The 26,372-nt window shown below is 38.0% G+C and overlaps 1 protein-coding gene across 3 annotated transcripts; it reads right to left on the bottom strand.

The window, feature by feature from the left end:
• Window positions 1-1,324: 1,324 nt before the first annotated feature.
• WTAP (WT1 associated protein) lies at window positions 1,325-26,372 on the bottom strand. Of its 3 annotated transcripts, none has more exons than XM_061471469.1 (8): window positions 26,108-26,372; window positions 22,395-22,432; window positions 22,256-22,311; window positions 17,398-17,456; window positions 15,989-16,116; window positions 9,264-9,442; window positions 4,411-4,565; window positions 1,325-2,557 (listed from the first exon to the last, which is right to left on the bottom strand). In XM_061471469.1, exons 2-8 carry the CDS (start codon window positions 22,422-22,424, stop codon window positions 1,974-1,976), a joined length of 1,191 nt encoding a protein of 396 aa, XP_061327453.1. In that variant the 5' UTR covers window positions 22,425-22,432; window positions 26,108-26,372; the 3' UTR covers window positions 1,325-1,973. The 3 variants fall into 3 exon arrangements, 2 of the variants coding, with proteins under 2 accessions (XP_061327453.1, XP_061327454.1); XM_061471470.1 differs by having other exon boundaries at window positions 26,215-26,370; XR_009746594.1 differs by lacking the exons at window positions 1,325-2,557; window positions 4,411-4,565 and adding an exon at window positions 5,432-6,443 and having other exon boundaries at window positions 8,708-9,442.

The following is a 26,372-nucleotide window of genomic DNA, read 5'->3' as shown; positions in this document are numbered from 1 at the left end:
ATTGTTATCTATAATCAGCATTTTAAGCTTCTTAAATACTATATTCTATTATGTACAGAATCCAGGATGTACATATACACACATTACAAATAATCAAGCAATACTATATTAAGACCAAATAAAAATCACCAGCAACTACAGAACCCAGTCACCATCATAGAAATTACTTTGGGTGCCACATGCTGGTATGGTTTTGTATAGATACTTGCCACTTCTCTTTCATACATTCAACTCAATGTTGAGTAATTGCTGGTTTTCAGGTAATGAGGGCTAAAATAATGTTCAAAAAACAACCAGGTACCACCAATGGAATTTATGCAGAGTGACAACTTCTAAGTAGTTTTAATACATTTAAGTGAGCCCTATAAAATTAAAATAGCAGCAGTACATGGACTAGCATCCAACAGTCATTTTTTAAGCTAGCAGTATTTTAATTACATGCATTTGTCTTGGACAGTGTTACCATAGATGAGAATATTCATATAACATGCCACTTAAAAATGGTACCACAGAAATCCTTCTATAATGTAAGAATTTAACTGTGTAAATGTGAAACAATTTCAAGGATGTCCCAGAATTCTGAAGAAATACTGCTTTCAAACTACAAAAGTCTGTTTCCACACTGAATTGCAAAGATATAAAGCTATTTACTATTGTTTTAGTGGCTACATATCAAAATTTGGTTAGTCATCCGGTAATCGCAAAATCTACAAGTTTCAATGTTGAAACGAGACTTGAGTCTACCCAAAAGTAAACTGAGAAGTACTTTCATCTTCCCTTTGAAGAGTGCTTAAAAGCCTGTGCTTTTCATTTCCCTTTTGTGATCTTGCTAATTATGGAGCTAGTAGATAGAAAATAACCACCAGAAATTCAGGTTCTGAGAAATTCAGAACTCACTGCTACTGAACAACAAAACTATGCTTAAAGGTATTTTTCTCTGCTCTGACTAAGAAGTCAGCTCCCTCAGGTAAGTATTTAAAAAAAACAACAGGAGTTACATCTGGTTTAAAGAGGCTGAGTTACCAACTCAAAGCTTTGTAGTTTAATTTGTATATTTACCTTTTGGATACTTCTAGGTTTCTGGGTTTACTTTTAATCTTTAGAAAAGCCACATTCCAAAGTTTTAAACTCCCCCCCTTCCCTCCCTCCCCCCCCCCCTTTTTTTTCCTCCTTTTCCTTATCTGTCAATAAGGAAAAGTCCTGTAGAATAAGCACCATCAGGCTGATCCGAAAGGATTGACACAGGAACAAATTAAAATAAAAAAAAACAAGTACTGTAAATACACCGCACACAAATAGGCCACATAAGCCAATGCAGAGCAACGAGGAAATTACATTATTAAAAGTTTTTTATTTAGGTTTGGTCAGTACAGGTAAGATAATATTGGAGTCACAGAGCAATATGCATAAACAGGATACAACAGTTCTTAAAAACTGAGTAACTATGCACACAATCCATAAACATTCGGTCACCTAAGGAGAAAATGCACAGATGTATGGTGGGGAAACCTTAATTAACACTGAAACTACTACAGGACTCCTTTAGTAAGTCCATCTTTTAGTGATAAAACTACTGTACTGGGCAAACTTGGCAGTCGTAAACCCACAGCTATTATGACAAATCTTGAAGGTGGTGCTAAGTATAACAGTATGAGTAAGAATGCCCTTACACAGCACAGGTTCTAGATATACACAGATTTTTACAGACATCATTTATGTTATACTTTATGGAAATAATTTCCATCTCAACTTCACATTAACTCATATAAAAATAACTTGAGCTACACAAACGTCCTCTTAGCAACATTCAATGTAATTAACTGTTAAAATTTCCAAAGAGGCAGAGGTATTGAAGCAAAAAGAAACCCACAAAAAAGGCAAAATTGTGACAAGTATGCACTAATTTAAACGGCTTCTGGACAGTATCCTCTCCCAATTTAAATGACACTGTATAAAAATGTTGCAGAAAAATGTTACAAAACTGAACCCTGCGCATTTACACTGGAGTCCAAACCATTCTGGACATGTCGAGAACCCACAGTTCTGTTACCTTTCATGCTCACTGTTTTCTCCTCTTGAGGATCATGATTGGAGTCTGTGTCATTTGAGTGGTGAGTGAGAGAGTTTTCACTGCCAGTGGGAGAGTCTACACTTTCATACCCAGTACTGAGTTGGTTTATGTAGCTACCACTTCCTCTACCAGTTCTATCTTCAGAGTGGTTGGACAGCTTATTACCATTCCCTGGAGAAGCTGGGAAGTCATCCTCCGTGCCGCTACCCTCCCTATAAAAACCAGGCCCAGACGTCCGCTGATGGGAGGAGCTACCATTGCTTGGTCCGTTCGCCAGACGGCTGCAGTCTTTACCCACAGCCTCTCCCTGGTCTGTAGGCTCAGAAGATGGAGTCCTGCTGGTACCTGGGTTGGATGCCTGGGACTGCTGCTGCTGGTACTGTGCCAACTGCTGGCGAGTCTCCTTCAACTGCTGCTGAAGAACTAGAATGGTACTCTGCATACCCTCTACCTCCTCATCAAGCTGGATGATGAAGTCATTCAATTCTATATAAAGAAAACACATTTGTTGCAAACACTTAATAGCCCATACATAGCTTGAATCTCAAAAAAAAATTAAAATCCTACAACTCAACATTTTATGCTGAGGTTTTTCAACAGACTTTTTCAGCCATCAGGCATGCACTGGTTTAGATACTCTGCCTCTGAAGGAGAAAATGCTTAACTATAATCTACATATTTTTTAAAATGCTACTCAAAATGTATGAGAAAAAAATAACTTCTGGGCAAGAAAGGAAGATATCTGGAAAACAGCTCAATTCCAACAATTAATATTCTGCAAAAACCACCTCATGTATGTACTTTTACTGAAGTACAAAACCTCAGCAGAAATCCTGTAAAGGTGACCATGAACCACATCTGTATAGAATACATCCAAGTAATTACAAAAGTCTCTTCAGCAACAAAAAGATTTTAGTCACATTTCAAGGACGTTTCAGCTCTTACTGGTTTAAATCCTTTAAATACCACATAACAGGACACTAAAACACCTTCTTTCTAAGAAAAGTGTGAACTAATTCAACAGGGTGTTTTAGTACTTATGTACTAAAAGGATTTACAATTAGGACTCTATTTTCAAGCAAAACAAATTTGACCTGAAAACAGTATAAGAAACACTAACTCCCTTAGTCTTCAACTGCACCATTGATATGACAGCAAACAAAATACAAACTGCTTATTACTGTAAGAAGTCATAAAATTGAAGCCTTTTTGCTGCTATAGAAAAAAACATTAGGAAAACTTACTGCAGGATTACTGTCATCTTTGTTGATAAGAGGAAGAAGCAGTAGTGCTTAAAGAACACATCTCTGGAGCTTACTTTACTATACTGTACTTGATAGGCAAAATCTTTAAGCTATGTCCACACTTGCTTAAATTATGAGCTTGATAAATTTAGATTAATTGCATTATCTAAACAGCAGTTAAGAAGTAAAAGGTAACTATTCCAACAACATGTCACTACACAGAAAAAAAAAAAGCAATTTCCCTTAAATATTTATTTTATATTGCTACTTTCTCAAAAATAGGACTGGGGGGGAAGAGAATGAATTATCCTTAAAAATACAGGATACATCAGACTTGGATAATGCCAAATCAAGTCTATGCTATCTTAGACTTCAGCTGTAAGACAAATACATATCCAGTGGCTTACATGATGCCCAAACAGCTCATTCCTCAAGACTTACTGTAATGATCAGGTAACCTACCCTGTTAACAGTCTACCAAAAAGACACTGATTCTATGCAAAACTCTCATAAAAGGTTTTCTTTGTATTTGCATTTTCTCCTTCATTTAAATTATGCAAGAGGCCAGAGCTTATAGGCAATTTTGATTTATTGTAAAATAAATCAAATACTGTAAAATTTGGACTGTTAACACAAATGAACTATTTTAGTTCACCTGAGTTACTTAAGCACTGTTAAAGAGTTTCAACAATGATTTGCCTTTAAAATTATTTTGAAATAAGTCAGAGTTAATGAGAATCATTCTGTTCTCAGTGCATGCTTAGCTTCATGCAACATTAATAGCTTTCATCTTACCAATTCACCAATAATATGTGCAGTCTCAACATTCCTTATTAAATAGCAAAGCCTACAGTCTGGAGTTTCAAATTAAAATACTGCATTACTGGAGCTGTAAATCCCAAGTCCCCCAAAGTTGTTTTGGTGGTTTATTTTGTGTCTTTTTATTATTAATACTACCAGTAAAGGTTTACAGTTGTCATATCTTACTCAATGTTGTCCTTTCATTCTGGCAAAGATGGTTTTACAGTTGTGTATCATCAGGAAATTAAACTAGTACTGCAAGGCAACTTCCATTTTCTTAAAAAAATCCCTTACCATCCTGACTGCTTTTAAGTTCCTCACTATATTTCTTCTGTAAAGCCAACTCTGCCTCAAGCTGTGCAATACGTCCTTGGGACAGCTGCCTTCCAAGCTCTTGATTCTCCTGGATAAGCATTCGACACTTCGCCATTAACTTTTTGCCTGTTTGGCTGCAAAGGAAAGAGCCATCTATCACAAAATGAAGACAAAACCTGCAGGAATCTTCCGCAATCACAATCACAGACAAAAAGGAGATGCAATTTCTGCATGTCACAATTCAAGGAACATTATGCCTCAACATAATTGTCATAGCAGAAAGTCTCCCTATAGTTACCACATGCTGTTCCAATGCCAGTTGATCTTCTTTCGCTGTCCCATAAAGCGGAAGGCAAGTTTTATTACTGCAAATATGAATAAGCATATTGTTTTTTTGATACCAACATCTGGATTATCAGTATGCACAATATTGCATGTACTAATTCTCAATGAAGTTAAATATTTGATTAAAGATGTGCCTTGTAATTCAAAAGATAAAGTACTGCATAAAAATTACATGTGTAAACTGAATTACGAACAAAAACATTCTTCTTTTATTATACTAGTAAAATTTAATTACATTTGGGTGAAAAGAAAGTTGTTTGGGAGGGAATATTAAATCCCACTTAACTTCTCATAGTGACATCTGTATTTCTTTAAGAGGTTTACACATTCTTTTGAATGCTGCCCAGGTATTCTCCTTTAAAAAAATTATGTCTGGCTTTCAACTCAATTTATGTATTTGACAGTAATGTACACAGTCAGTTTCATGATTTTTATGGTCAGCTTTTCCTAAGCACATCTTGCATGGTGAGGAGAAAACAATGTAGTTAAACATTGGCAGGAAATTTATGAAGGAATGTATTATTAATCTACTTCTTTTAGAATGACAGATTTTAAGTCATGAGTAATGCTCATTAGGATATCTGTTTTCCAAAAGAAATGGGAAACAGGGAAAAAAAATGGGAAACGGAAAAAAAACTGAGCCAACAAGATTCAATTTAGTAAATGAATAACATCACACATCTTTAATCTTCATTATAAAAACTGCACTGTAAAGCATTATAGGAAGTAGTATGCAAATTAATATATAGGCAATACAGCTGACTCCATGAAAGAGAAAAATTAAAGTCTTTTAGGACTCTTCATCTGCCAGAGTCAGGATAGCAACCACAAACAGTTCTTTTGACAGGCTCAGCAACATAATAAAGCTGTCCTTTTCTACAGAAGTTCTGCCAAACAAAAAATTAAAGAACAACCCAAACTTGAACAAGTTTATTGTGAATTCAGTGGCAGAACTTGCATTACTTTTTAAGACCAAGAAGGTCATTTCATTTTGTGTGTTTGCTTTTAAACAAGTGACAAAGATCAAAAGAACCTGAGGGTTAAAAAAGTAAACAGGAAATTTCCGCTACAATGCACAGCCATGTTTCTCTCCTGCAACCAAAATACCCAACCAAAAGAATTTAAAATAGTAATTTCCTTAACTACCTTTTAAGCATTCAAGCCTTAGACAACTTTTAAGTTCTGCCAACTCTGCCCCATTTAACGTTTCCGACTGACTTTCCCAAATCTTTCAGATGGGTTGCTCCAGAAGGAATCTGGCTGTGTAAAGTCCTGGAAGCCTGAAAATCTGCTAAAGGCAGCAACCTGTTTTCTTTCTTGATGTGATGTCCAATGCCAGGTCCTTGAAGTTTAAATTGTGCTGACCTAATACAGTCCAAGTCACACATTTAAGATGCAAGTTTCCTTAGAGATGTTCATTCTGTGTATAGCAGGACCACTTTGGAGATAACCAAATGTAACATACCCCAAAAGTTGTTAGGCAGACATGCCATGATTTTTAGCCATTTGCAAATTCCTGTTACTGTACAAGTTGAAGAAGTTCACAGTGCTTAAGTCATTTAACGCTTTTCTCTTCACAAAACAACATCAACTGCAGAATTAGCAAGTACCAGTTACCTTGGAACTGGGACAATTTTAGAATCCCATTAATTTCTTCATGTTAATGCCTGCCAAAATGTAAAATATTTATTACCTGTATAGAAATTTGCATAGTTACCTATAATGCTATTTCTTCCCATTAAAATTTTTCCAGATGTTCTGAACCAGTATGGCACCAAGTAACTTCTCCTCGCAATTTACAAAAAAACACATGCAAAAATATAAAATCAGTAACTATCAGCTGTAAAACTAAGTTTGACGTTGTTGAACATGCATGCAACAAAACCTGTAAGAATATAAGTGGTTATTTCAGAAGACTAGTGTTTGTTGTACTAGGCTTACTGCAAATGTATACCTACATTTAATGATGGCTGAACTGGCTTAGCACAGCCACTCCCTTCATTACATATCCTTTTATTTCTACTCCCAGCCATCAACGATTACACTGTACCTCTTTATCTACAGCTAAGGCTCAGGGTTGCAGTTAACACGTTATCCTGAGCACCATTCAGGGATCTGATTAGGAACATCATCTATTCGATAAACTAGGTCAGTTGCCATGAAATAAGAGTAGTTGCATACAAGGATGGACAAATAAAGCAGATGCGGGGAGCAGGATGCAAAAAAGCATGAAAAATCCTCTAAGTTCTTTACATGTGTCATCATTTCTTTTCCACAAATAACAAAACCAGACAAAACCTTTAGTTGTTTAAGATAGCCTCAATTATTAACCAGGAAATAACTCTAATTTCCTGTACTCCAGCTACCGTATATATGAATTATGCGCATTCACACCACTGACTTATATGATTATTATTAAGGTATGTTGGAGCTACAGAAAGAAAATTTTAATACTTTTGCTTGAAAAAAAGTGTTACGTTACTTGTCTCTCCTCACAGATACGTAACATATGAATATATGCATACACATATTTAGAGTCTTAAGACTTAAGAAAACAACCAACCTGTATCCAAATGTATTAAATAATTTTCTAAACTCCAAGTTAAAACAAGCAGTCTGCATGGCATACCTTTATAGTGAGCTTTACAAATGGCTTGGTAACACATTAACAATTTATTAATTCAAATCTTACCTCTGGTCTGATGCTAGATCATTAAAATCTTAGATACTGCTATAGCAAAATCATTCCAGATGTATCACTTCTAAAAAGGTAAAGTTTTTCTGTAGGTTTTTCTTTTGCTTTTAAGTCATTATCATGCAAAAAAAATAGACCTGCGTAAGTGCACTACTCTTCGATCCCATATTAATCATCTGAAGCACAATCAGTTAAGGTATTTCTGAGTTAAGATACCTCTGAGTTAAAAAAATATGTAATGCCATCTTAATCAAAGTGATCAAAACAGTTAGAATACATCACCTTCTGTGACAGCTGGATGTCTTTTTTTTTTAATTTAAAGTATGAATTTTCTGGGATAAGACTGAGTCATAAAACATTACCCAACTGTTTTGAAAATCAAAACCTCAGATTATTAAATAGAATTCAATTAGCTAAGGAAAAAAAAAAAACAAATGCCATATCAAATCTGCATTTCACTTTACAGAGCTCAGACACACACTCCCCACTGTCTGAGAATGCTACTCTTACAAGTAACTTGGGACAACAGAACAGAGGCATCAATAAGAGTAGCAAAGGCTCCTTCACTGATTCCACCAAGGAAAGTGCATGCATTTAGATTTTTCTGGTTTGTTAAAATACTCACTTTGTTTTCAGAGAACGAGACAATGCAGAAATAACAACCTGTTCAATTCTCGTTCGTCCCAGGAGTTTCACAATACAACAGTATAACCAGTAGTGTTCCTTGAACTATGCATTACAACTATTTCAAGGCACATTTTATATAGAAGTGCAATACAAAAAAACCCCAGGTGTACAAAGGAATAAAAACACCCCACCAACACTGAAGACAGTTGCCATTGTGTGCCTTCTGTATTGAGCGTTTGATATCAGTTCTTAGTAGAGAAGATCGAAAAATTCTCATTTCTGCATGAAAACATGCAGTGAAATACTTATCACAACCAGTTTTTCTTCTATATGCTAGTTGTGATCAAATATATTGCTTCCAGCAATTTTAAACCTGCAATTAAATAGAACGTACATTTTGTACAGTCCTAATTTTGAGGCGTCCACAGTATTACCAACCATCCAGGAAACAGTTCATTATTTAGCAACATTGACTTAAGGCTCCTTCAAGTGCTAGAGAGCCCAAAGGCTAAACAGTCAAATGTGTACACTACCACTGTTGTGATATCAAATAGCACTCATGGCTATTCAAAAGTGGTTAGCAAGTAAACTCTTTAATGCAAAATTCACCTCATCGAGTTCTGACCCAGCAGTTCAGTGAACAAGCAGGAAGTCCACAGTCTTATTGGCAAAACTGACTTACAGTGTCTCTAAGTCACTAGGCTCAAGGTTAAGAGCGAAGCATATTCCACTTCTACATTTTACGGGAATTTTACATGTTCAATTCATGATTTATAATCTCTAGGTTCTCTCTCCTCCAAACTGTCTGTAGACACAGTGTGCCACAGACTTAAGACTTCTGTTTCTCCCTCTATTTTCTTCAAATAGAACAATTTCGCAAATGTCTACATGTTCTAGAAAAGATTTTTTTCGAAGATGGCCATTTCTTCAGAATAGTCCGACGCCGTCAGGCCTCTGAAGCAAAGGGGGAGAAAAAAGCTGAAACACAAGGTTCATCTGGTAAGTTTTACATTAAGCATTACAAGCTGGACAGTATAAGAATCTGGCTTTTGCCTCAAAACGTCTGAGTCTTGGTGTGGAAACGAGTACTTGGTTGTCCCACCATAGCATTCTCGTAGTGGGACTGTCAGGGAAGTCTTGACTGGGGAGTATTTGTTTTGTTTACCTATCAGGCGTAAATTTCCAGGCACTCAGTTCATTTTGGGCTTGTTCCAGTTTGTCTTTAGTCTGTTCCAGTTCACCTTTCATTTTTAGGAAAAACAAGTTGATGGCTGGGTCCACCATTGTTGATCGCAGCTGGGCAACACTAGGCTGCTGGACTTGCTTGAGGTACTGAATCTGATTCTGCATAAAATAAGAAAAAAGACTGTTATCCTTACAACATTAAATAAAATTTTAATGTCATTTAGATACATATAGTTATTCCAAACATAACTTCAAGGAAGCTTGCCTTCTTTCAACACTGTAACCTGAAAAATGCAGGGAAAAAAACATGTCACTTTTGCCCACCTGCACCTATCAATGTGCATATTCACCCAATCCCTCATCCCACCACCTGTCAAGCTTAAACTTCCAAGGGCCTTTCCCCCCACCTCCGCCTCTTGCTGCTTCAAAATTGGTTTCTACATATAGGGTAACATTCGCCAAAGCAGTGACTGGAACACTAGAATATACCCCGTCTTTTGTATCTGCCTGCACTCCTTTGAGGGGAAAAAAAAAGTATATTCAGAGAGTTATCTGCTTAAAACAGACAGCTGGTTTTCATGTAACCTGAAAGTTAGCATGGAATATTACAGTCTATATTGACACATAGTATTTTTAAGCAACTACTACAAAGGTTTTTAAAAACTTTTACATTTTTTGGAAATGCAACAGTCATTCCTAGGAATGCAAGTCTGCATATTTTTTTAAACAAAATAATTTAGAAACATTAACAGAAACGAAACATATTTTGGATTAATTTGATTCTCCTGCAATAACCACAACCCAGAAGATTTATAGTTTTACAATTCAAAATCCAGAAGACTTACAATACAGTCAAAATTTCAGAAGGAGTAACTGCAAGAGAATTCCTATTAAATACAACATTAATTAATCAAAACTTGGATGGATTTAAGTAGGATTCCGTTTTTTAAGTTTCTTACGTTTTAATTCCATCACAACAGACAATAAGATGTACTAAACGGTATGTATTTAGTTTAGCTAATCACTAAAAATCACATCAGCCTCCAGAGTTCCATTCTTAGATTCAGTTTTTTACGCTCCTTGTATCACACACATTTCTTCTTCGTCAAGAGATGAATAAAATTACACGAGATTAAGAAACAAGTATTAACTGAAAGTTGGGGGGTTGCCTCCTCCTGCACACACAACCAGACTTGACAACAACAGTTTCACTGATGAACAGTATAAGGCACCACCAGCAAAACAGAAGCAAAAGCTCACCCTTCACACATTGCTTTACTTGGGACAAGCAGCAGAGTCAAAAGCCCTGTTAGTTTAACCATTTTCATGTACAGTTACTTTGTTATGGGGTCTTTACACAGCAATAGTAAAGAAAAAGTATACTTAAGTACATTCTATTTACCTTAATGCATAGTGACCTCAGTCATTTCTTGACTGAAGACAACACAAGTTTTAATTTATATATTAAGTAGCAACAATTTTTATTTCAAATAAGTGATTTCAAAGGCACTGAAATGACTATTTCCATTGACTCCACATTGATTTGATCTTACCAAAATAAAAATGTTTAGCTACTTTTAAAAATTTAAATAACCACCATGCTTTTAAACATACAAACTTTTATATGCCCAAAAAGAAACACAGAGGGTCTAAACTACTCAAGAACTCACCTACAAACATTACTTCAAAACAGAAAGTCCAAATTAAGTTCATCGTAACATTTCTTACATGACATTTTACCCCCATGGGTCCCTTGCCTCAGTGAATGTACAAGATGTTGCTCACTGAAAAAAGATCTATTTAATTTATTGTTCTTGTCTTTTCTATACCCATTCATCTTTCCAACACTTGCACCAGTGGTAGTATTTCAACAACCTGTGAACTCCTTGCAAGGACTAGCACTAGTAGAAGGCAAACCAGCTAGTTTAATGGATGTTTGCACGTACAGAGACACTCCAGCTGGCAAGGCATTCCAGGAATAGAATTATGCTACAGCAACATTGCTCGCAACTTATTTTTAGACGGGCATCAAAATAAGGCAAAAAAAATAAAACCAGACCATGTTCCTTGTCTTATTTAGGCCCAGCTCCCTCCCTCTTAGACTTCAGCCTAAGAACCATAACAGCTTTCTTGCATCAGTGGCACAAAGAATTGCTGCCGCCTGCTCCTTCCTCATGCCAAAAATGCACGAGAACACTCAAGAGAACCCAGCTGATTTTGTCTGACGTCAGTTCCTGGACAGTGCCATTTGGATATCTAGCTCAGGCCCCTAGGCCATGCAGAGAGCACTCCACAGGCTCTACTTAACACCTTGTTCCTGAAACAATAGAGGAGAAAGTATTTGCTGAAGCTGAACAATCCTTGCTCACTCCCTCCCCAGACTTGAAGACCATTTATTCCTCCAGTTTTTCTAACTCAATTTTTATCCCTTCCTCCAGTTTTAAGTCCAGAGGTCTCACCTGCCAGGTTTTTCACCCACCCAGACCTAGCAACCTATCCTCAATAGGACCCACTCCTAAAGCAATCCCATACCTCCCAACCTTCTGCCTGCTTCCTTATTCCATTCATCTTCCTGCTTATTCAGCCCAAGCCTCCCATTCTTGCTCCCTCTAACCACTTTCTGGTACATCCCTCATGTTGATATTCCAAGTGGTAAAGTGTGGGGAGCAGAAGTGTTTACCTGCAGTCAGGAACAACTTCAGGATAGAGCTGAATATACAGGAATAGTTCTCTCTAATGCCAGACCCCAGGATATGCCCACTCTAACACCTAAAAAGTCTACAGGCTGTTCACATTCCAAAACACAAAAGCGCGTTCTGGCTGGTATTTTTCAAAAGCCCATCAGATGGACAGATAGGGATGCAACTCCACAAACAGTTATAAAAACCTTGATATCAGCTTTCTCTCTGCTCTAACCCAAGACAGGATAACATAAAACTAGGGTTATTTTAGTGGACATCAGGCTGCAGGGAATCTTGTTTGGGTGGATTATTTTTCTTTTGCTATGACAGGCAATAACATTTCCACCCCCCATGCTTCTCACATACTCTTAGAACAGCTGAATCTTTTCAGCTGAAGTTGTACAAAGATACACAAAGAACAGACCCTCTGACATGAAGAATTTAACCAACAGAACACAGGTACTTAACAGAAAATGTAAGCACTCTAAGTAAGTACAACTACATATTCTTCTTACAAGGAATACACTGCGAAACAAACATGAGAAAAAACACAAGACAGCTGTAACCTAAACCACAAGTAGGTTGAGTAATGACCATGTAGGTACTACAATCCAACTGCACCCACAGGGAGCTTCTACTCGTTACCTGTTCCATAGGAAACCTATTTAAGTAGCAAGTATTTCCAAATGCCTGTCTACTCATTGAGCTACAGTAGCTGTGCAGTAGCTTGGGAGGCTTCCTGAAGTAGCAATAACTTGATCACCCCTCTCTGCCAGAAATAAAGCTTTATGTAGAAATAGTAGCCAATATGTTACCTGCACTTCCCTAACAGCAGCAACCTCTTTTATGAGGGCTGTTCCTGCTAGGGGAATGGTAGCTCAAGGCTGCTGCCAGCAGGGTACATGAAGTATTAAACCCCTGAACTTCAATCCAGCCCTTTAGTTAGCCACCCTAAACTATGCAGAGTAGGTCTGCAACACCAGTCACACTCTCAGGAAGCTCCCAGCTCAAAAGAAATCCATATATTCTGCTGCTAGACTAAGCACAGATGACAAGTGAGAATGGAGCTAGGCACTCAACTATCACCTAGTTTCTTCAAAAAGAGTACTGATACAGAATTAGGACAACAATTCTGCCACAGCTATTCTGACATGCACACCTACACTTGCAAGATGATGACTGGTGACTTCTGTAAGCTGAAGTAGGCTTTTATGTATTTTATCTTTTTAAAAGTTGGCTACAAATTAAAACAGTAACTAGGAGTCACACTTTATCTTAGAGCTAGTACATTTTAACTAGCAAGTTGTTTTACATAAAAATCACTAAACTCCCTATGTCTTTATCAGCAAGTATCATTTGAACATGCTATTTTTAAGTTTTAATCCTTTCAAGTTTAAATAAGGCAATTTTGTAAGTATAAAATACGTTTCAAAAATGCATTAAGAGTAATATGAACAATAAACATGCAAGACACTTAACATGTTAAATGCTCCATCTAACTGATATTTGACAAGAAACATTAAAGGCTGACATATAAATAACGTCACTGGTATATTTTACATGTCAATATGGATTACAAAAAATTTTAACTATGCTAGAAGTTATTTTATGAACTAAAAACTAGACATGTCAAATAACTTATCATAGGGTGAACATTTTTGTTCATTTGTGAAATGATTTAGTATCCTACAGCTTAGCTTTGCATCTCAGCCAACATGATTTTGCTACTGCTACTTCACTGGGGAAAAAAAAAAATACAAAACAAAAGAAAACCCAATATCTAATACTAATAAACAAAGTGGTCTTTCAGAGTTTACATCTGAAAACACCTGAAGGTGCCAATGTCTCTATTACAGCTTCTAGACCCCTTCTTCAAGGATATATCTTCCTATCTCTGTGTACTATGAAGATCACATCCTTGATGTTATTCCTGCGTCAATATCGGGAAAAAACAGAAGTCACTTGGGTGGATAGATGCTTGGGTTTGTTTCTTTTCAGTATCCCATTCCCGCCCCCCCCTCCCCTTCCTCCTCTTTGATTTTTAGTACCTTAAAATAAATAAAAGCTCTTCAGAAGTTCTTCTAAACACATTCTGAGAAGCCTATGCATTATAGCTTTAAATATCTACAAGTGCAACCAAAAATCCTAGAAGTCTTCAGGATCTTGTCAAAACTCAAATACCTGAAATTTTTGTCTAATTCTTTTAGAAATAGGCAGAAAAGTGAAAGTAGTACACTCAAATCTTGTTTTGATTAAAAACTTGTATTTCTTTTTATTTTTTATTATTTATTGTTTCAGTGATATGCTCAGAAGTTAGAAAGAAAAAAGAACAAAACCTCTTATTATTGCTGTTCTGCTGTTCCTCATGGCAGGATTTACCAGCAGAACTAACAAGAGAAGCAGAATCAATATACTAGTCTTACTACTAGGGAAGTGGTGTGGGATAGCACCAGAACAGATCTTCATGAGCATCCTGGGCTACATTAGAAGTGATGCCAACAGGTCAAGGGAGGTGATCCTTCCTCTCCACTCAGCACTGGCAAGACATCTGGAGTACTGGGTCCAGTTCTGGGCTCCCCAGTACAAGACAGACATTAGGATGAGGCCAATGAAAGGCCATGAAGATGATTAAGGGGTTAGAGCATGTGACATACAAGCAGATGCTGAGAGGGCTAGGGCTGTTCAGCCTGGAGAAGAGAAAGCTCAAGGGGAGCTTATCAGTGTGCATAAATACCTGATAGAGGGAGTAAAGGAGGCAGAGCCAGGCTCTTCTCAATGGTGCCCACTGAAAGCACAGAAGGCAATGGATACAAATTGAAACAGGAAATTCAACTTAAAACATAAGAAAACGCTTTTTTCTGTGATGGTCACTGAACACTGACACAGGTCACCCTGAGAGGTTTTGGGGTCTCCGTTCTAGGATATGGTCAAAACCTGACTGTGCACAGTCCTTAGTAACCTGGTCCAGCTGATCCTGCTCTGAGTAGGCAGGCTGTAGTAGACAAACTGCAAGTCCCTTCCCACCTCAGTGATTCTGTGATTCATATTTTGCCACTGCAAACTTTAGGTGCTTTAGCCCCTTTTCTCTTCATACCATCTCTTACTGTGAACTAACATCATCTTATGGTCTTAAAAGTAGTGAAAACACCGTGTACAGAGGTAACTGTCACACTACTATACCTGAGAGCTCTGAAAACCTATGGGGGGGGGGGGGGGGGGGCGCGGGAGGAAGGCTGAAAGAAAATAACAGAGAAAAGCCACAAAATAAGAGAAACTCTTGTAAGTATTTCAGAAATTAACAATAAGCAGCTTTTCACAATCTTCCCTCAGGAAATACCAAATTAAAGTAGCAGATAAAATTTATGTTAAGAAATCCAGAAAAGCTCAAAAGTCCACAAAGCGGTAGAAGATAGTTTCAGAAGTCACAGAAACCCCACAGAAATACCAGAGAAACAAAACAGCAACAGAAAAGGCATTCAGTACAACGAACATCAGAAACCCGAAGAGACGTGCCCAATTTCAGAAGAACTTCCCCTGGAAGTCAGTAGCTCTTTCCCCTATCTATCCAAACAGATGCAGAAGCTTACCAATACCCTTGTTATCCAAATCCAACACACATCAGCCTAAAGCTTCCTAAATGAAACCCAGCAAACTCAATCTTATCCTTATGTTTCAATTTGTTCCTGCATCCATCTGGTAGTCAGAAGTAACATCTTTGGTAAATATGCACAGCTGATAAATGCTTGAAGAAAGCAAGCACGGTTCATGCAAGAATCAGTGTGGTTCTGAAGAGGAAGTCCTTTCAAGCACAAGTGCTGCTGAAAATCTACTGAAATAATTAATAATTAAAAAAGCAAACTTTAAGAAGTGATCTTTACTAATTCAGTGGAAATTTAAGTGCCCTGCTATTTCTTTAAGCACAGAAAATATGATGCTATACATATATGACAACATAGCACATGGGTACTGGCTCAAAAGCTGATATGCCTGCAAGTCTGAAAACTCATCTTTTCCAAATACTTACAGTACACTCTTGCATCTCCTGCTCTTTAGTTGCCAGCCTCATCACCAGAATATTTTCTCTTCGGGCAGATTCTTGCTGCTGCTGTTTCAGCTTCTCTTCAGATTCTCTCAATCCCGTCACATCATTAGCTAATACAATAACACACAAAAAGCACATGTCTTACAGCATCCTCTCATGAACAGTTTTTAAAGACAGCTAAACAAATCTAAAAACCAAATTCACAAAAAGCAGAAGTCATAAATATGCATGACTACAGTAAGCTTAAGAAAAAAATCAAAATATCATTAAGTGTTAGAAAAGCTTGACAACAGTTGGTTTTAAATACATCTTTCCAACCCTTCCTTAAAACTTTGAAAATGTTTATATAGGAATAACTTCTAAATTGCTTGCTTAAAACCTAGTACTATTGCAACTTGCGCTCTGAAACTTGGGAAGTTGGAACTGCCCTTAAGTCTAGGGCAGGAGGGAAATCTACACTGCCAAAAAGCAATCCACAGTCTATAAAACAGTGCTATTGGTCATCAATCCTCAAACTCATTTTAACACTCCATGAGGAAACAGCAAGATATTTGAGAACTTCAAAAATGGCAGTTTAGCCACAACTGGCATCCTTCTGATCCATGAAGATTTATGAAAAGCTTACGTATGAAATGAGAGAAGGCAGCACAGTACACTGCCAAATTACTCCAGCAGGAACACATGCAAACAGCATGATACAAACAATATATATTCCTCTCCTACTTGTCATGTATACAATGAAAAGTTGGAATAATTAAGATTTTTATTTTTTCTAATTACATGAGAATGATCAGCTGTAAACTAAGAACATAAATTGCTTCAGAACAAGTTATTTCTAAATAATCATTTGCCAATAATTCAATAATACTGATTACTACAGCCCATACTCCATACCAAGGTTTCCAAAACCGAGAAACTGGGAATGTTAAAGCAACTTATTTATCTGTGTTACCTGGGGACTAATTTTAGACCTATACCTCTATAAACTATTCCTCCTTGCACATGGTTTACAATCTTGCAAGGTCACTGATGCATGCAGAATTCTGATGGGGGATAACACTTCCTTTCTAACAGAAAAGTCCTGAAAATGTACTTATTTGAGGAGTTATGTTTTGAGATATTTCCCCCCCCAACTGTCTGGGTACAGATGCTCCTACACATGCAAAAACAGACTTCTGGATGCTGTATAAGATCTGTAAAGGAAAATAAGCGGCTAGGAAAGTTGGGAAAGACTGAAAACTTACACTAGAAAAGAAACAGATTTTTTCTGACAAGTAACTGACATACAGATTATCTCATTTCTAGCAGTTTTAGAAAACTGATATTACTTTAACACCGATTCATACAAGCATTCAGGTAACTTGTACCACTTTGAAACTTGGCTAACTTACAATTAAGGTCTGTGTACTTGCTCTCCAGAGCTTGCACATATGCTTCATACTGTTTCCACCTATTGCAGAGATGAAGAGAAAAAAAAATTTTCTGAAGCTCACTTTATTAAATCAAGGCATCTAAACTTAAACTTTCAGAGTATACATTCATGCCATAACCAGAAAATGTCAAGAAATCATACAAGTGCATAAATGGCAATTCCAGGTTTTTAAAAAGGGGCTCTGAATCATGGAAATGGTTAAATCCACTCTGTATCTCAAAAGAGTAAAAAAGTAACTGTGCATCACAACATGGAAAACTGATATCTTAACACAGTAATATTTTGGACAAACATTGGGATCAAACACTTATTACGTATTTATCCACATAAAGTACACAAGATACATCTCATTTTCAAGCCAGAACAATTCAAGCAATTCTGTAACAGAAGTCATAATATAAAGATAACACAAAGTGTGTTACCAAGGGAACAAGACATGCAGAAGTGTATTACAATATACTACAACTGGCAGTCGAGGTTAAGCAGTTGTAGCAGCTCATTCAAGTCAAGACTACATTCTGATTATATTCATGAGCCAGAAGCCAAACAGTTTACTAACTCTGTGAGTGCACGTTATTTAAGCAATTCATCCACAGCCAGAAAGCTTCACACTTGAAAACAGCATTGCGTTTCACAGAAATCATCAAATCAGTAGCAAATCAAAGACTGCAGTAAAGCTTTGCCTTACCAGCAAAGTTCACAGGACAGCTTTTGGGTTTTGTTTTTAAAGAAGTACTTTGCTCCCAATTATGTATCTTCCTCATGATGGCACAACTCCACATTGTGAAGCAAATTCATGTATTAGCTTACCATTAGAGAAGGGGTAAGTTTTGGTTCCCTCCCTTCCCAACTACCCTTTGTTCCTGACACCTATCTTATGCCAGACTCATGGTAACTGCTCTATTTTAACTCTATAACCTACATTACTACCTCAGTCAAAACTAGAAAGTTAACTTTGGATCATTTTTTACTATTTAGTGAATTCAAACAGCCCATTAAAGGGTCCTAAGAAGCATCAGATCTGTAACAGCCGTTGAGATCACTTCACTGGGAAAAGCAAAAGCAAGCATAAGATCTATTCCTTTTATCAGCAAAAAAATCTTTCATCTCTTTAGCTGAACATGAAGTTAGCATCAATTAACCCTCAAGCTCTGTAGAAGAAAATTTCTGTATTCCCACTTAACCCTTCAGCTTATCTTTGATTGAAAAGGAACATTCTTAGGAACAGAAGTTTCACCATTTGACCACTAAAAACTCCTGAACTATTAGTTCAAGAGATTTCAATCCCCCAAAGTAAAACTGGAACAGTCCACTAAATACCAAGCCGGGAAAGAAAGAACTTAATTTTTACATGAAATAATTACATTTAATGAAAGAGCTGGGCTTCAAATGCAGCTGCAGAATTACTTTAAAGTTACATCTCACAGCCTGAAAACTGTAATTGTCAAAATTGTTAATACAGGCTGTACAAAGAGCGACTGAAATGAAATGAAGACCTGAAACACTACGTAGACATGATCATCACAAAGATCAAAACACCACCACCATCCTGCCCACAGTCACCAAGAACATCAGAGATAATACCTCCAAGTCACTTCTCAACAGCTGCTAGTATTTAAGCAAGAACTTAATTCCTGGAAAAGAAAATCCAGAGTGCACTAGGCCATGTCACGGATTTTTCAAGTCATGTGCCGGGAGAAGTTGCGGCTAATCTAGCAGTGGACGTAGTATCACCTAGAAATCCCAGCTACCAAGTTTAATTCCACCACATCCCAAGGGTCCAGAGCTACAAGTTAACAAAAAGAAAAATGTCAAAAAAAGCTAGTATGCCCTGAAGCCTCACTTAGGGCCCACTGCTATCAGGAAACTGAAAAAGTCAACTCGCAAATGTCACCATATGCCACAGAGTAGGTCTTTATATCCACTTAGAAACTTTGATGAAGACTGTCCAGAACTACTGTAATCCTCTGCATAAAAGCATGCCACTTCCCCGTAAGACACAAGAACCCATTAAAGACCTCTGATAAATTAGGAAAGTTCCTATACAAATAGCATTCCTAAAAATTACACATTTTGACCATTTTCCAGGTAGCTTATTTTACAGGCTCTCCAGGAAAAATAGTTTTGTCCCCAAGTACATTCTAAAAGTTCAGAAACAGATATGTGAACCTGAGTGGGGAAAAAAAAAGGCTAAAAGCTTTTTTTCTCCAATCAGTTTGGTTTCACTCATTAGTTGGCTTCTTGATCTGTTCAGCAGTTCATGTCAGTAATCTGATAGCTAAACACTGGCAATCTGAAGAGCTTCATTTAAGTGCTACTTGGAAATGCACTAAAGAACAGAGACAGAACTGTACACTGAACTAGACAGTCCTGAATCTGATTTACATTCAAGGGGCTGCTTACAGTCTCACATGAACTGGAAGGTAATTGACCAGCATTATGTAGGTTAGTTAATTCCCTTCATTCTCTAAAAATATGAAGCAGACTGAACTTTGCAAGTCCAGTGACTGAAATAAGTTTAGAAATGACTGTAAGTACATGTTGACTGACATTTAATAAAAGCACTGTATTTCCTCAGAACTGCTTGTGTAAATCAGGGTGCCTCAAATAACCAGGCCAATACCGATCAGATTTTTAGCTGTGATCCACACAGTGCTTTGTTATGTTCCTGGCTCTTCCTCACAGAAGCTCCTACACAATCAAGCTAAGTAGCTACTGTGTTAAAGGGAAGGGGAAAGATGAAGGAAATGAGTCCACAGCAACAAGTAATGAGACAAGCAGAAATTCCCAAAAGGCTGAACTGAAAGGCTTTTTGTTGACCCTGCTCGTGTTTAGTCAACAGAAGCTAAAATGAGCAAACCTGAATTATGTACTTCATGAAAAACAACAATGAAATTTGGATTTATGGCACAGAAAGTGATGAAAAAGGGTATTTTCTACATATGTATCTTATCAGTGCAATTGTACAGCAATGAGGATGTATTACCCAAAAGCAACTGACACATGCTCATATCTTAAAATGCATTTCCCTCCCCAAAGCATGAACCAAAAATAAAAAGGCATTCTAAATCTTAAGACAATGCAGCAGCATTCAACACACACTTTTCTATGTCTAAAACTAGTAGAGATGCCTTTGATTAAAACAGCATTTACATATAATATTTTATTCCAACCTACACATGAAGCCAGCAGTTAGTGTAGTAATTGCCAGTTTTACATGAAATCACAAGGTGCACTTACTATAGAGCCATTAAATATGCACCCCAACAAGCAAACAAAACATAGTGTTCACAGGACTGCTTAATGCAAACAAATGGACATAGCCAAAATGGCATTTAAGTTTCCACTTCTGGGTATAATGGACAGTTATTCTCCTTAAATCCATCAAGTGGCCTTTTTGAGAGCAGAAGTTGCTTTGTCTGCATTAAGATCTGATAGCAACACAGCTGTCATGAGCAAATTCTCTCCTGCCTCTTCATTAACATAGTTTAGCTGCTGACATACTTTACCTCTTTGGGTATATTCCTTCACATTCTCACTTCAATGTATCCTGGAAATGGATCTCTTCTATGATAGCAACTAATCACTGATAATGATTGGTTCTGAATAATTACAGTCAGAATCCTTTTTTAGCCTCCCCTTTTTGTTTGACTTTTTGTTTGTTTGTTTTGTTTTCACACTTTCAAGTAGAAAGCAAGTGGCACAGAATCCATGCTTTGGTACTTTGACAGGAATTTCACAGCTGGAAGTAAGGGCATAGGTAAATCTGTAAAGGTGTTTGCTATTCCTGCGAATACTTTTGAGCATACGAACTTTTGTAAAAAGGTTCACAAGGCCTAAACCACTCAACATCAAAAAAGTATTTTTTCCTACTGTTTAAATACATTATCCTTTACCACCCAAACAATTAAGATACTCAGAAGGCAGAAACCAGTTTTAAACATATGAAGCCGGTCTATGTTGACTCCGCTGGCAAGAACTGTCACCCCAGAAGTGGCAGGATAGTTTGCTCAGCAGAGTGAGTAGCTGATCATATATACTAAGCGTTGCACTTTATCTTCAGATTTCTACAGTTTAATCTTCGTTCCATGAAACAGCAATATCTGAGACCCTAATAATGCTAATAAATTACAGTTTACAAAAAGCCAAGAGTTAAAGTTTACCAAAACAGATACACAAACTATTCCAGCAGATAAACAGATGACCCCCAAATACCTAGTTTAGTTAGCTCCTTGTTACAAGTCAGGAAATTCAGATATACAGAGTCAAACAGCTTAGATTAGTTTCTTTAAGCAGGTGGTCTGTGTGACAGGATTGCCTATTATTTTTTCCATGGTGACATTCAGCCTTCTAAAAAATGAGAAAGATGATCAGGTTCTTCTTTATGCAAGTTCTAGGTGATGAAAACTTCATTTTAACATTTTACTGTTAATATCTGAACAGGCTGAGAAGAAAACCTAAAACTTACTGTAGGAGTAAGGAGTTGACATGTTTCTGATGTTTAAAAATAACTTGCTATCTAGCAGAGGAATGTAAGCAACCATATCTTCTAAAGTTACAAGTGAAGAAAGAACCTCCTACTCATGTATTACAAAATATTGTTCAGGATTTTGTCTCTTTGGAAAAAGTGATTTTTCCCCAAACCATATACAAAAATGTTTTAGACAAGATGAGAACTTCACAAAAGGAATGCATCATGAAAAGGATAAAACAGTTTTTCAGAAAAAAGGATGCTAAAAGGAATGGAAAAGGGAGGCTATACATCTCATTAAACATTCACTAAAATACCGAGATGGAAAAATTGCTTTTTACTTTACCTTAGGATGAGTTCATCTCTAGGTAAAACCTTAAAATCTGCTTCACTTAGGCGAACCTATGGAGTAAAAGGAAAAGCATGACTTACCAAGCAGTCATGATTACCTGGGAGGGTAAAGGCCTAAGTATTTTTAAACATACCTTCTTTGGGAGAGGTTCTTCATTCGTCATTGTGAACTCTGAAGGGGAGAAAAAAAAATAAATCATGAGGTTTTGTAGTATAGTTACTAATTTATACGAAATGCTGAGCAAGTCAGAAACTTGTACTTCTAGCCTTAATTTTTATCTGCAATATTAGACTACTGAAATATTGGTTTCACACATTGCAGAGCCAGAGTACAAAACACCACCATGACAAGTTTGCTGCTGTAACCTAGATATGAAGTCAACAGATGCATTTTTTTCTAAAAGGTAACCAAAACTTCCTTTAGCTGTCTAAAAAGCCTACCACAAATCAATTCTTCCTATTTAACTAGGAAAAACTACCCAACTTCATCCATGTATGTTCAGCTCAAACTGACATTCCGTATGTGCCTGTATCTACTTAACAGTTTTTTTATAAGAGAGAATAATCAGGGTTTGAGGAAAGTCACTTATATACTAATACTTCACTAACTCTTTGGAAGAGAAAGAATAATTTGTGAATATTACCGCTAATGTTTGGGTTATGTCAAAATAATATGTTCTTCCAAGTCCTTATTCTCTTACTTTAAAAATTCTGATAAACAGGAAGCATTAACCAGTTATTTTAAAACCCATGTGAACATTTTTTTGAAAAAAAAAAAGCCAAATAAATGCCTTGAATACACACAAGAGGAATTGAATTTGACTGTGTATGTAGCATAACAGGATTGCACTGTGCTAGATTAACTACTTGCACTTCCTTGAGCTACTGGAAACTCTTCCTTACCTCAAAAGGATAATACATGATATTTTCTAAAACTATGATTACATATTGATTTATAATATAAAATATAAAAGATAAGAATGCAAGTAACAATGAATCCAAGGCTTGCTAGAGGCATTCATATTTGCAATATGCTTTCCAACACAGAAGTGGCATATAAGATTAAAAAAACTTGTAAAGCTGTTGTAGTGCACGTATACCAGAAAAAGGATGTGTCAACTCCTTGGTTGTAACCACTTAGCTTCACAAAAACAATGCTCTTAAGTAGTTAAGACACTCTTTTCTTGAAGACTTTTACAGACTACAGACTAGGTATTTCACAACATCACCTAATGAACTAATTTAACTTTTCCAAATCCTAAGACAAACAAATACACACCTAATGAAGTAGAACCTTTCCAGTGTACAGTAACCACTGACAAATAAACAGCACTCTACTAAGGGCCCTGGTTAATAAAAATAAGCACCACCACCCCCAAAATCCAAGTACAATGTACAGATAAAACAACTTCCAAGCCTTTCACAAAAGGTGACATCAGAACCCACAGAAAGGTTTCAAAAGATATTCATTAGAAGCATCTCACTGATGAATAGCAGCTTCCTGTTCCTAGTCTTACTAACACACAGGCAACTCCCCCACTTCCACTACCTTCCCTCTCACACAGAAGTTACTCAAGCATTTTGCTTTAACTTCTGTATGCAGTTCCTTATTTGAGCTTGTTTTACCAAGAAAGTACCTTATACATTTTCAAGTACATGAGACTATCGATACAAACTGCTGGTGCCCAACTCAGCCATCCAAAATAACACAGAGCAACTTGAAATCACAGGGTGAATGCTCATGACCACTGTATTTAGGTTTGCCTACCTCTCCCATTATAATTTTACTGAAGATTTTTTTAATCTTTTAGCACCTTCAGTATTTTTAAGCAATCACATAGATTTCAGGAAGTTTTAAGTCCTTGACAGAGAGCAACATGATTTTCAAATGTCCCACCAAACTACAGCTGATTAAATTGTGCACAGATGTCATTATTTGTGTGCTCCTCAGAAAAGTACAAACACACAAATAACCAAAAAGGTGAGTTTCCCCAGAGACTTGTGAACCCTGCAGCAGCATACAATTATAAACTCTTGATTGCTGTCACAATCCTGACTGAAAGAAATCAAAGGCTGATGCTTCTTCTATGGGTAGCCTAACACTGTATATCCAGATCTCATGCAAGGTTCCAACATTCAGTTCTCTACAGCAGCAACAGACCTGGTGACTCTAACCTCTACAACCAGCTTGCCACCAGTTACAAAGCCATCTCTTGCTTTCAGACAAAGTCACAAAAGTACTGAAGGACTGTGTTACAGAAGTTACCGCCTTACTGCCACCTACTATCACTTGTAGCAATAGAATCACGCGCTAGAAAAACACACTTGCTAAAAATATTCTTCCGGTTATTTCAGAAAAGCTAGGTTGATCACATCAACAGGCAAACACTAGTGCTCTTTCTGTATGTGTGGATTTCACCTCACGACTCCATGCAGCAGCTTTTGTAGCACTTATGAGTGAGAAAGTTATTATCACTATACATTTCTACCATTGCACTCAGTTTTTCAGAAACATTAAGAGCATCAGGTCGACGATATCAGTTGTCAGTGACTTGCTTTAGCTGTTTGTTGGCAGATTAATTTGTATGCTACAGACATTACAACTTTGAATTTAATACAGTAACTTGCACTTTGAATTTAATACAGTAACTTTTCAAGAACTGTGCAAATCCTCACTTGGCTCTCCTCTAAAGAGATGCCTCTCTCCTACACAGGTCAGAAAACTTTTGCAAGAGCATGATGAAATGCTATTTTCTACAATAAAGAACCACCGATGAAAACAACATTCCTGTATAACTGACTGGAATTAACACGATTATATTTTGTGATTTATATGATGAACAGCTTAGCAGTGCTATCCTAACTAAGCACTTTCCTGATTTTGGGGAAACGATGGCTGCTATGCACCACTCCTGCATATCTGCTCCTGGCAACAAGAAATATAAAACCCTTCCCCATGCTCGAAACAACACTGTCATGGGCACTGAAACTTTTTTTTTTTTATGTAATCTCATCCTGGTTTAGACTTTTATGACACTGACTACGAAAACCAGTGAAATATGTGAAGTGCATTTTAATTTTGGGAACTCCAGTAGTCTGTATACCTTTTACTACGAAGCTTAGAAAATACAGGATTTAAGGTTTCAAAAATACTCTAAGAAACAAAGTAGCTAAATAATATCAGGTATGCTGCTTTACTAGTTACACCTGAAGTAACCGCCAGCTATTTTAACGATATGAAAATGAGTTCCAGAGGGAAAACCCCGGCATAAGCTCCAGACAACCGAAACGGGGGAGGAGGACAGAGAACCTTCAAACCACCACCCTGACCGAGCAGACTTCACACTCGCCTCACCAACCGCGCTCTGAAGCCGGCACCCGCGCCTTCTCACCCCCGTCCCGCCGCGCAGCCCCGCCTCTTGCACAGGGCCCCCGTCAGCCGCGGACGGGCCGCCCCACCGCAGGCGTCCGACAGACTCCGGCGCCGCCGCTCTCCCGTAGCTCGGGCACAGCCCACCCTCGCTCATCTTTAACAAGGGGCGACAGAAACGCGTCTCCCACAGCCGGGGGGCGGCGGCCGTGCCCGGGCGTGACGGCTGCAGAACGCTCCCCGCGAAGCAGCCAGGCCGGGCTCGGGGCCTCACACAAAATGGTTCTAACTGCTTCCGCTCCGCCCCCTGCTCGAGGTGAGGGACGGAGCCGCCGCCACCGCAGTTTGGCGCTCCGGGACCACGAGGAGCCCGGTCCCTCCCGCGGGCCCCGCCACCTCTGGGGTGGGGGGGTGGGGGGGAGCGAAGGCGGCGGCGGCAGGGAAGGGGCGGGGAGGAGCGCTCGCACGATCACTCACCTCCCGCCCGCGGTGCGGAGGCCTCGCTCTCCCAGCACACTAGCCGCCTGGGCCGCTCCCGTCACATCGAGGGCGAAACGCCGCCACCACTCACACTTGCCACCAACCTCCGCGACCAGCTCTGCGAGAACCGCCGCTCCGAAGCCGGGACGGCCACCGCCGCGGCGTTCCCACTACCAAGACTTCCCGGCGCGCTACTCCCGCCCGCTCTTTATTTGCAGATTCTCTGCGCTACAAAATGGCGCCCAAGGAGGAAATGAGCGCC

This window comes from Pezoporus flaviventris, unplaced genomic scaffold (genome assembly GCF_033815535.1).
Source record: "Pezoporus flaviventris isolate CSIRO_AGI_PZ_B2104156 unplaced genomic scaffold, CSIRO_AGI_Pfla_v1 ptg000066l, whole genome shotgun sequence".
Lineage (NCBI taxonomy): Eukaryota > Metazoa > Chordata > Aves > Psittaciformes > Psittacidae > Pezoporus > Pezoporus flaviventris.
Note: the sequence above shows the minus strand (reverse complement) of the source record. Positions and strands in the feature narration are given on the sequence as shown.

Coding starts and splice junctions, on each gene's coding strand:
- WTAP (XM_061471469.1), bottom strand. CDS start 22,424: ATGACGAATGAAGAACCTCTCCCAAAGAAG. Junction 9,443..15,988: donor AGGAGATGCAAGAGTGTACT/GTAAGTATTTGG, acceptor TATTTTATGCAG/AATCAGATTCAGTACCTCAA. Junction 2,558..4,410: donor ACTTAAAAGCAGTCAGGATG/GTAAGGGATTTT, acceptor TTCTTTATATAG/AATTGAATGACTTCATCATC.